The sequence below is a fragment of the Sinocyclocheilus anshuiensis genome, unplaced genomic scaffold, assembly GCF_001515605.1.
Source record: "Sinocyclocheilus anshuiensis isolate Anshui unplaced genomic scaffold, SAMN03320099.WGS_v1.1 scaffold948, whole genome shotgun sequence".
Taxonomy (NCBI): Eukaryota; Metazoa; Chordata; class Actinopteri; order Cypriniformes; family Cyprinidae; genus Sinocyclocheilus; species Sinocyclocheilus anshuiensis.
Window position 1 is genome coordinate 1,036,412 of NW_015549709.1, and position 9,924 is coordinate 1,046,335.

Below are 9,924 nucleotides of genomic sequence, written 5' to 3' on the forward strand. Positions count from 1 at the left end.
TCCCCTTTCTGGCTCTGTCTTTACATTTATTTTGAAAGATGAAGCTCGCGATTATGGTAAGGGGCGTTACATTTCCGACGAGTGCTTGCGGTGTTCGGCCAATCACAATGCACTGGGTCAGCTGGCCAATCAGAGCAGACTGCGCTTGTCGGAAGGAGGGACTTTGTAGAAAACGAAGCGTTTGAGAGAGGCGGGGCATAGAGGACCTACAATAATGTACAGTATTTGAAAAATAATGTGTTTTTTGAACATTAAAGCATGTCAACATATTCTGTTACACCAAATACACCAAATAATGATCTTTAAAAAAGCATCATATGACCCCTTTAATTCACGCTCAAATTCAAACGTGTGCTTTCAAAACTTACAAGACAAAGATTTGCCACGGATATCGCTTTTCTTCTTAACGTCTCACCGTCCAGACCTTTAAAAAAGGGGAAAAAATATATTTATATAATGTTGACCATTCACATGCATCATATGTCATTTCTGGTTGTCTTAGCCTGCTTGCAAACTCAATCAAAAACAACTATAAATACGGATAATGTCACACAATCATTTTCATTTCCAACGCAAATCCTGATGTTGATGTGTAAAACATCAGCCATTTGACAGAATAAATAAATAAAAGACTAAACGAGCACAATACATAAAGGATTGCATTTTTATTTCTTATTTTGAATAAAAACCAGAACGATTGCTTATTAAAATTATATAATTAACGTAATTAGATCGAAGAAAATTCCCCCTTTGATTCATACAGATAATGTTTAAAGCTAAAGGTACATTTTTAAACAGACAACTGAAGAAATATCAGCTAAAACAATCCAATAACAAAACTGATGAGCTGTTCGGCACAAACGCATCGCCTTTTTTGGCTCCTGAAATGGCTAAACTGCTAAATGCCAAAAGCCTCAGTCATCTAAACGTGTAAAATTAATACAAATACGTTTAGATGGAGAGAAAAATTAAAAGGAGGCCGAAAACAACTAAAATAAACACACTCGCATGTGATATATGATCAAATATGAACACCAGCTCACCGGCTCATCTAAATACCACAAATAAACACTCGACAAAACACTCTACAGGTACGAAACTCAGTATAATAAGGTACGCTCTCATCAAACCTGAAATATCAGCTGGTTTCGGCTCGTCCCGTTGAGTTTATTTGCTAACAATTTCAGCTGCGTTTGTGTTGAAATCTGCGACTGCTTTGGTTGTTGCACACTGGAGAATTGAACACTTCCGGCTCCCCAACAGACATAATAAAAGTCACGCAGTTTGAATTTCAACATTTTTTATTTCGTATTTCACGGATGTTCTCTTGTGCTGGACGCCACATTGCATAGCAATATTGCTTTTGACAATTTAGTCCTTATTATATTAGCCATGTTCAAAGAAGCAAAACAGGCTCTTATTTATTGATCATGAGTAGTTTGTGGAAAAAAACCATCTCAATACATATTCATAGCAGTATGATGAAGCAAGGCTTGAAAACTGATGACCAATGTGAAAAACTGGTGAAGTGAGTTTACAATCCTAATTCGAGGTCTTCAAGCTCTTTCAACAGCTGGGCCTCCTTCTGCATCTTCTCAAGCTGTAAAAAGAGGGAAAATATTACAATTATTATATAACATATAATTACAAAATATAATAATAATTAAACTAATTAATACAGTAATTAGCAATAGCAATACAATATTATAAATATTAAAATTAAGCAATTAAGCATTATAAAAAAGAAACTAAGACTTTGACCTTAATGAACTTTTGGGAGGCAACGAACTAATCCTTTTATGAACTGATGTGATCAATTCAGAAACAGTGGTGCAAATGAAAAATGCTCTCATTTTATTTAATTAAGAGGTGCAGATGAGATGATAAAGCTTTGCTACAGTACCTGATTTTTTTGCATGACTTTGCCGGCCGCCTGCTGCTCCTTCAGTTCATCAATGGCTTTGAGTTTCTGCCAGAGAAGCATAAAAATCACATTAACAAATGAAAAACATCAAGTAACAGCGTGCTCTGAGAAAGTAAAGTAATTATGGATTTTTATGCATGCTTTACACATTAGATTTGGCATATAGAGTATATACAGGAAAAATGTGAAAAAATTTTTAACTGGCATAAATGAGAACTTTAGTCTTATTCAATTCAAAAAATTTAATTCTCACATAATTTACTCAAAATAAAGGTACGTTGTCATGCCAGCAGCTGAGGCTATTCTCATGGCAAGAATAGAATAGAATAGAATAGAATAGAATAGAATAAAAAAGTAGGTCCATTTTGCTCTGTGGTCTATTCCAAGTCAAGAGTAAATGACAGTTTTGTTTCTTTACCTTCAATAAGTTTTTCTCACTGTAATTAAATAAAATACATTTTGACATGGCAAAAAAAAATTTTTTTTCATTTTTTTTAACTGGTATAAATGATAACTTTAAAGGGTTATTAATACATTTGGACATAAATTACTCAAAGGTTTGTTGCCATGTTAGCAGCTGTTATCACAGCAAGACCTACATAAAAAATAATAATAACAAAATTAAATTAAATTCAAAGTATCATAAAAGTAGGCCCATTTTACTCTGTGGTCTATTCCCCTTCAAGAAGTTTTTCCTCACTGTATCTATGCTGATAAAACATATTCCCACCATTTCACCTTTTTTAAATTCTTGATCTTTTTATCAGTTTCAGGGTCTCCACAGCTAGAAGTCACATGACTGGCAGGGGCAGAGTCTGCTGCTGGAGGCGGAGTGTCATCCGACTTGTTTTCCTGAAACAACAGAATGCATCACTTACTCCTCTTTACGGGTTTATTCAACAGATGCAAACACTAAAAGCACCTGTACCTGTTTAGCTGCTTTCTTTGCTTCTCGTCTTTTCTGATTTTTCAAAGCAGCTTTAGACATTTGCTTCTCTCCTGCAGCACCAGGTTTCATGTTCTGCGGCGGCTCCTCTTCATGCTTGGATAGACAGATTATTGTCACAGGACATTCATAAGGTGGACATAAACAGAATCGGCATTGCATAAACTCACTAGTTTGGAGCTGGCGGTCTGGGGTTTGTTGCGGAGAGCGGGTGGACGATACGCCTGCGCTGGTTTGGCTTCAGTGCTGCCGAGCTCACTTGGCGACGCCTGGTATTTCACCTCCTTCTCCGGGAACGTTCCAGACGGGAAGGGCTGCCATAACACTTCCCACAGCTCTTTATTTGACGGCGTTTCATGCTTGTACAACACAGTCCCGGTGTAATGCCAGATCTTAAAGCCATTGCTGACCCTGAGCCTGGGGGAGCAGGTCGACGTCACTATGTGTTCTCCGTCAGGACACCAGGAGAAATGTGTGGTGTCTTCAGCCTGGGGTTTCGACACCTGCTTGTATTTCTTCACGTCCCAAACTTCCATCTGCCCTCGCAGGTTCCCGAACCCGGCCAGGACGAGGATGTGACCCTGGGGGCTGTAGAAAGCCACGTTTCGGGGACCCGTGCCGAAGTCGAACACAGACTCACACTTGTGGTTAAAGACAGTCGCCTTGGCGGGCATGAAACCATAAACCACACAAAACTCTGAAGAGTTGGGGTTCCAGGATACATCATATATGGGGCCGTTCTTTGCTGTGCAGGACAAAAAAAGCATAGATATAGTCATTAATAGAATGATTTATGTGTTATTATGTATGAACACTTTACATTTACATTTAAATAATATATATTAATTCAATTACGTTAATGAGAAAACAATAATGCAAAAACATCTTAATATAAACCTATAAAAAAGGTTTAATGTCCTTCAAAACAGACAATACCATTTGGGGTTGGAGAGAGTCTATTCTGCTCAACAAGGATGCATTTATTTGATCAAAAATACAGTAAAAAGAGTAAAATTATGAAATATTATTACAATTTCAAATAACTGATTTCTGTTGTAATATATAGTAAAATATAATTTATTTCTGTGATCAAAGCTGAATTTTCAGCATCATTACTCCAGTCTTCAGTGTCACATGATCTTCAGAAATCATTCTAATATGCTGATTTGCTGCTCGAGAAACATTTCTGATTATTATCAATGTCGAAAACAGCTGTGCTGCCCAATATTTTTGTGTGGAAATTTCAAATGTATATATTATAAATTTATATAACATATATATATATGTATAATGTATATATATGTTTAAATATTTTTTGTCCAGTCAGTGCAACAATTATATAATATCAGTGAGTTTAATTGTTAAAGACAGAAATTGATTTCTATAGACTCACTGTAATTATTTTTTTATTAATAATTCAATTATTGATGGATCATTATTCAAAAAGACGGAGTCGTACTTACGTAGCTGAACTACTGCACTTTCTCCATTGGTGGCGACATAATGTAACGTCTGTTCTCCATAGTAAGAGGCTCCTGTTTTATCAACCTCTGTGCTGGCGGTCACTAGAACCGCAGTGGCTTTGGGAAAGACCAGAAAGCATGAATACGTATATCAAAGCCTCATATCAAAGTTGATGATAATGTTGAGAAACCAACAGTAATTATCTACCTTTTTTGTTCCACAGCATGGATACTTTATCGGCTTTGAAAAAGCTTTTGTTTGCCAGAGCAGATGTTGGACCTCCGAAATTGGGATACTGATACAGCCGTACAAACGACGGAGCTCCTTTGCTTCCAGGAACATAAACGGCAATCTTAAGCAACACGAGAGGGATTAATATTCATTTCTAGGAGTAAAACAGCATATACAGCAATGAGAGGAAATGTCTGAAAGCGTTCTGATACCTTGCTCGGCTGTGATCCAGGAGACAAAGCAAACTCAGACACCTTCTGAAGGTGAAGCTTGTTGGCGATAGTTTCTACACAATAAAACACGTTATTGTTTAAAGTATCTGTCATGATATCTGACATTTACTTCATCTAAAAATCAGTACTTTATTTTACTAATTCTTATTTTTATTTTTTTATCACAATTGCAAGCTACGTAGAATGGCTGTGCTACTAAAATTCATTTATCTTATCATACAAGATTCATTAAAAGAATAGTTCACCCCAAAATGACAATTTACTCAACCTCGTGTGGAGAAATGTAGCATTGCATCACTTGCTCAGCAATGGATCCTCTGCAGTGAATGGGTGCCGTCAGAATGAGAGTCCAAACAGCTGATAAAAACATCACAATAATCCACAAGTAATCCACACCACTCCAGTCCAGCAGTTAACATCTTGTGAAGGGAAAAGACTCTCATTGTTTGGACTCTCATTCTGACGGCACCCATTCACTGCAGAGGACCCATTGGTGAGCAACTGATGCAATGCTACATTTCTCCAAATCTGATGAAGAAACAAACTCATCTACATCTTGGATGGCCTGAGAGTGAGTATATTTTCAGCAAATGTTCATTTTTGGGAACTGCTCCTTTAGTACAAACAACAAAAAAATCTAACTACTAAAATTGTGAGAAATCTAAAAGAAATATTGAGCACAGACACTTTCCTTTATACATTCATATCAATTTGAAACTACTAAAAAAATGTCAATGTTATTTATCAACTTGTTTCCACCCAGTTTAAATATAACGTGCCAAAGAACACCGTGTTACCAAAGTTGTTGTTCTCAAAGAAGTGAAGTTCATTATTGACATTTCTAACAGTAATACTTTCATCATCTGCCCAGCTCGGACACCTGCGCAAATACAGACAACGAGCGTGTTTTACAATTACAGACAGATCATGAATAAACTGACAGTAATCAAACTAATTCTGCATTCCATTAACATTGTTATGAACATTATTACTAGTCCCTCACCATCCCGTAACCTTCTTCTGATAGAATGCTTTAATGCAGGCACCAGTCTGCAAGTCCAGCAGCTGCAGGTTTGCCTCTCCCTGAGGGTTATCCTGCGTTTCTGAAAAATAAAAACTGTTGCTGGTGGTTTCGAAAGGCAGTAAAGTGCATTTGAGTTCTGAGTGATTTTAGCATATTACTATGCATTTGCTAAGGTGTCCTGGCTGGTTGCTTACTTAGGTGACATTTTGTCTGTTCCTATATTTATTATAAAGCTAGAATGTCATAGAAAATCTTCCTATCATATATTAAAAGCTCTTACTGGTATATTGCTGCCAGGTGGCCAGAACTTTATTGAGAGGTGAGAATTCCAGTGCGGTGGTTTTGGGTAAATCAAAAGACTTCACCAAATCTCCAGTGGAAACTTGGATCACACTGACCCTATTAAACACACACAGGACAGTTATTAATCAAACATCAATTTGAACTACTATGAACTCTACAATGCTGAACACGTACTGTGAACCATTGCACCAACCGAACAGGGACCCGTCGCTGCTGAACGTCATGTATTTGCCTTGCCGTTCGTCTCTGAAACAAATTAAACAGGTGTTGTTAATAAAAACGACAAAGTTTCAGGTCAAATCTTTCTCAGTGCAGTAAGTCACCTCTGAAAAGCAGCGCTTTCCTGACAGCTCGGAGGTCCACACAACAGAAACGTGCCATCTGATCCTCTGACTGTTTGAAATGAAACAGACTATGTTAAAACCAGGAAAGAAAAGACTTCCTTGTTAGACTAGCTTGTTCAGCCTTGAAGATTGAAGGTTTTAAATCTTGTGCAGATTTAGGACATAATATTAGATTTAGGACTTAATATTAGGACAGTTTGGAAAGAGATCTGAAGTTTGCAGCACTGTACAGACAGAGGGACAGATAGACGGACAGATTTTGGCAATATGGGAGGATTTGTAACTCTCAACTATGGAAAATAATAAGTCTACTAAGTCAGAACAAGCTGAAGGATTTGCTGATGTATGTATGGATTTTATTGATGGATGTAGCTTGAAAACTACCGGTATATTAGTTTCAATAATTGGTCTCAAGATAGTGATTTAAAAATAAACAACAACAAACCCTGACCAAAGGTCTATTATGGTGGCTTTGTCAAGCCTGCTTAAAAACGGTTTCTTCTGAACTCATGACATGCATCCTTTTAACCCATTTATCAGCTGATCATTAGCTAAATATTATATAGAATTTTTAATATTTCATATTTGCATATGCGTGCATACGATGGTACGCTTTACAGCAATACTCTGATTTCTTTAGAATTACGGTATAACATTTTTTTTGCGCATATGACGGGTTTATGAATGAGTTTATGCGTGAATATGTCTGCAGAACTTGAGAATAAATAACATGTGAGTTATTTCATGACATGCTCCCCATCTCACGTTGATTACTTCTCTTTACGCCACTGAAAGGAGCATGAAATATACATTTAAATATAGCGTCAACTCACCTGCTAAATGAGGTGTGGGGGGCGCCATTTTGAAACGGAAGTACGACAACGTGTCACGTCACAGGATTCCGCGCAGACGTCACTATAGAGCGTTTCGGTTGAGCCAGAGTTTGAGTGTAAAATGTCAAAACTAAATCCATAAAGTAAAGTTTTATTTAGTTTGATTGCCAGAAAAGGATTTCTCAAAATTACTATTGTTTTTATCTCAATGACAAATTACAGATTTATGGACTAGATTTGATTTGGTGTGTGATATTCATTGTCATTTTTTTTTTTGCATTTAGTTCAATCGATATTTATTGTCAAGTCTTTTGAAAAACAAAAAAACAAAAACGAAAATAGCATAATAAAAACCAATAATTTCGTCTTTTGATTACATTATTGTTTTACTCAAAAATCAAAGAGAAGTTTCCAACTAGGCAAAAAAAGAAAAAAACAATGACGTTTATCCTGAATGGGCATTTTTAAAAAGAGAATGTGTGAGTTTTCAGATGAACATGAAATCATGTTTATAAATGTTTTAAACAAATCATCCTTCAGGGGGCGATCGGTGGCCATACAGCCAATGCTCCATTAAACTGTATTCAAATCTAAAATCTGTTTTCATTACATTTTTATGCTAAAAACAATATATTCTTTTAAAGGTTTGCCACCTAACACACGCAAATGAATATTCTCCCCCAAATTACTAAAAACAATATTTTTTTTCCAGTAACCGAAAACAGCAGTGATTGGTCCGCTTAGTCAGCGCTGATTAAAGTAACACGTACCACGTGACAACTACTCCGCGTTTAAAACGTTCTGGACAATAATTTATTTGTAAATAATGACTGCGACTAACTTTATTGGACATTGACAAGACAAATTACAGTGAAAATACATGAAATATAAAAAATTATTAATATTTAGATCCGTCGGCTGGTTAGTCCCCGCCCATCTTTAATTCGAATCGCCATTTTGTTTACACCTTTGCTCTGTTTCCGAAGCGTCCACGTCTCGTGGGTGGAGCGAGTTTCTCTTAAGCACACGTAGACTAAACCAGTTCATCAGTCCGAGATCACACTTCAACTGATCACAAACCTCTATCTCGTCTTTTTCTTTAATAATAACAGCAGAAGATGGTTGCAAAGCAGAGGATTCGCGTGGCGAATGAGAAACACAGCAAGAACATCACTCAGAGAGGCAATGTGGCCAAAACTACGGTAAATCACCGCTCTGACTCTTACTATAGTCATTATTTTGATATATATGTTATCTAAAATAGCACTTACTGCTTTGTTTGCGTTACAGTAAACGCTTACTTCGTTTATTTATGTGAACTTGCACTGGACATCAGTGTAATATGTCCATTTGATCATATTTAGTATGTTAATTTGATCATATTGTCTTTAATTTTTTCATAATTTAGCTCTCTGTTAATGTTAATATACTAATGTTGATATATTCTCACCAGAGAGTCTCTCAAGAAGAGAAGGCAGCGGTGGGACCTTGGCTTCTTGCCTTGTTTGTCTTTGTAGTATGTGGATCAGGTGAGTTGACAACCCGAAAAACATCATTAAATGTGTTGTCTAATTAATTCTTTGAATTCACTGATGACTTTTTCAATCAAGTACATGCAATCAGCATTGCAGACTGTGAACTTTATTTCATGACCCCATGTTTAAAGGGACAAAGTGCAGACTGATTTCAAAACAACTACATTTAAATGACTTGGTTTCTTCCAACACGATACCATTAAGTATTTTTAAGTCACGCGTTAGTTTTAACTAGTGTTGTAATATTGGGTTAATAATAAAGGGAAATGTCTACATACTTTAGTTTATTGACATTTGGAGTTCAAAAAGAGTTTATATACACCTTATTCATTGGTGATGTGCTCTAACCGTCATGCACTTTAATTTAAGACAGCATAAAATCTCATCCACATGCAGTTTGTTCTTTTGTTTTCTTCTGATGAACGTGCACAGAAACTGAGCAACCTCAAAACACAAATAAAATATGAGCAGATAATAGGAATTCTTTACCATTAATATTATATAATATTTTGTTCTAATGTTGTTTTTCTGTCCTCTCACGACAGCGATATTCCAGATCATTCAGAGCATCAGGATGGGAATGTGAAATGAACGGTCATCAGCGTTGTACATCAGTTTGCTCTTTGCTCCTGAAGATCGCTTGATCAATCCTCTTTTCTTATTTAATCTTTGTCTTTTTCACCACAACACCACAGTCTCTTGTGCCTTACTCAAAAGCTGGAGGAACATTATCTTTGGGGAATTCTGTCAATATTGCTGCTGAATCCTAGGCAATAAAATACAAATGACTGTTTGAATTTTTTCTGTGGAAAAAAAAACACACGTTTGTTGAAATGAAATGCTGCATTGAATTTTTCTATGCTCTAGATTTTGGACCAGTTCATGTTAAAGTGCCCCTATTATGGATTTTTGAAAATTACCTTTCATGCAGTGTGTAACACAGCTCTAAGTGAATGAAAACAACTCGCAAATTTTTCAATCTAAAAGTGCACCGTGCATAAAGTTGTCTCTCAAAAGAAAGAGTCGACTCTGAATCACTGAAACGAGTCGTTTTAAAAACAATTCCCAAGCCGTTTCATGTTGACGT

General features: G+C 36.3%; 2 protein-coding genes across 2 annotated transcripts in view; one reads left to right on the plus strand and one right to left on the minus strand.

The window, feature by feature from the left end:
- The window catches only part of eif2a (eukaryotic translation initiation factor 2A), a 7,890-nt gene extending 510 nt beyond the window's left edge, over positions 1 to 7,380 (minus strand). Inside the window, exons 1-15 of the mRNA XM_016450078.1 lie at positions 7,303 to 7,380; positions 6,449 to 6,518; positions 6,300 to 6,371; positions 6,103 to 6,221; positions 5,802 to 5,901; positions 5,596 to 5,678; positions 4,778 to 4,851; positions 4,542 to 4,686; positions 4,334 to 4,450; positions 3,041 to 3,615; positions 2,853 to 2,966; positions 2,663 to 2,776; positions 1,904 to 1,969; positions 1,131 to 1,600; positions 369 to 424 (exon numbers count right to left, since the gene is read on the minus strand). Coding sequence (XP_016305564.1) covers positions 1,535 to 1,600; positions 1,904 to 1,969; positions 2,663 to 2,776; positions 2,853 to 2,966; positions 3,041 to 3,615; positions 4,334 to 4,450; positions 4,542 to 4,686; positions 4,778 to 4,851; positions 5,596 to 5,678; positions 5,802 to 5,901; positions 6,103 to 6,221; positions 6,300 to 6,371; positions 6,449 to 6,518; positions 7,303 to 7,330 — 1,743 coding nt within the window. The 5' untranslated portion in view covers positions 7,331 to 7,380 and the 3' untranslated portion in view covers positions 369 to 424; positions 1,131 to 1,534. The remainder of the gene's footprint in view (positions 1 to 368; positions 425 to 1,130; positions 1,601 to 1,903; positions 1,970 to 2,662; positions 2,777 to 2,852; positions 2,967 to 3,040; positions 3,616 to 4,333; positions 4,451 to 4,541; positions 4,687 to 4,777; positions 4,852 to 5,595; positions 5,679 to 5,801; positions 5,902 to 6,102; positions 6,222 to 6,299; positions 6,372 to 6,448; positions 6,519 to 7,302) is intronic.
- An 872-nt stretch (positions 7,381 to 8,252) lies between these two features.
- On the plus strand, positions 8,253 to 9,655 carry serp1 (stress-associated endoplasmic reticulum protein 1). Its single transcript, XM_016450095.1, has 4 exons — positions 8,253 to 8,309; positions 8,415 to 8,504; positions 8,756 to 8,831; positions 9,383 to 9,655. Exons 2-4 carry the CDS (start codon positions 8,421 to 8,423, stop codon positions 9,421 to 9,423), a joined length of 201 nt encoding a protein of 66 aa, XP_016305581.1. The 5' UTR covers positions 8,253 to 8,309; positions 8,415 to 8,420; the 3' UTR covers positions 9,424 to 9,655.
- Positions 9,656 to 9,924: the final 269 nt, after the last annotated feature.

Bases quoted from the DNA above. Each gene is read 5' to 3' on its own strand.
- serp1 (XM_016450095.1), top strand. From the start codon at position 8,421: ATGGTTGCAAAGCAGAGGATTCGCGTGGCGAATGAGAAACACAGCAAG. The intron at 8,505-8,755 runs GTAAATCACCGC...TATTCTCACCAG, and splicing joins GCAATGTGGCCAAAACTACG to AGAGTCTCTCAAGAAGAGAA. The intron at 8,832-9,382 runs GTGAGTTGACAA...CTCTCACGACAG, and splicing joins CTTTGTAGTATGTGGATCAG to CGATATTCCAGATCATTCAG.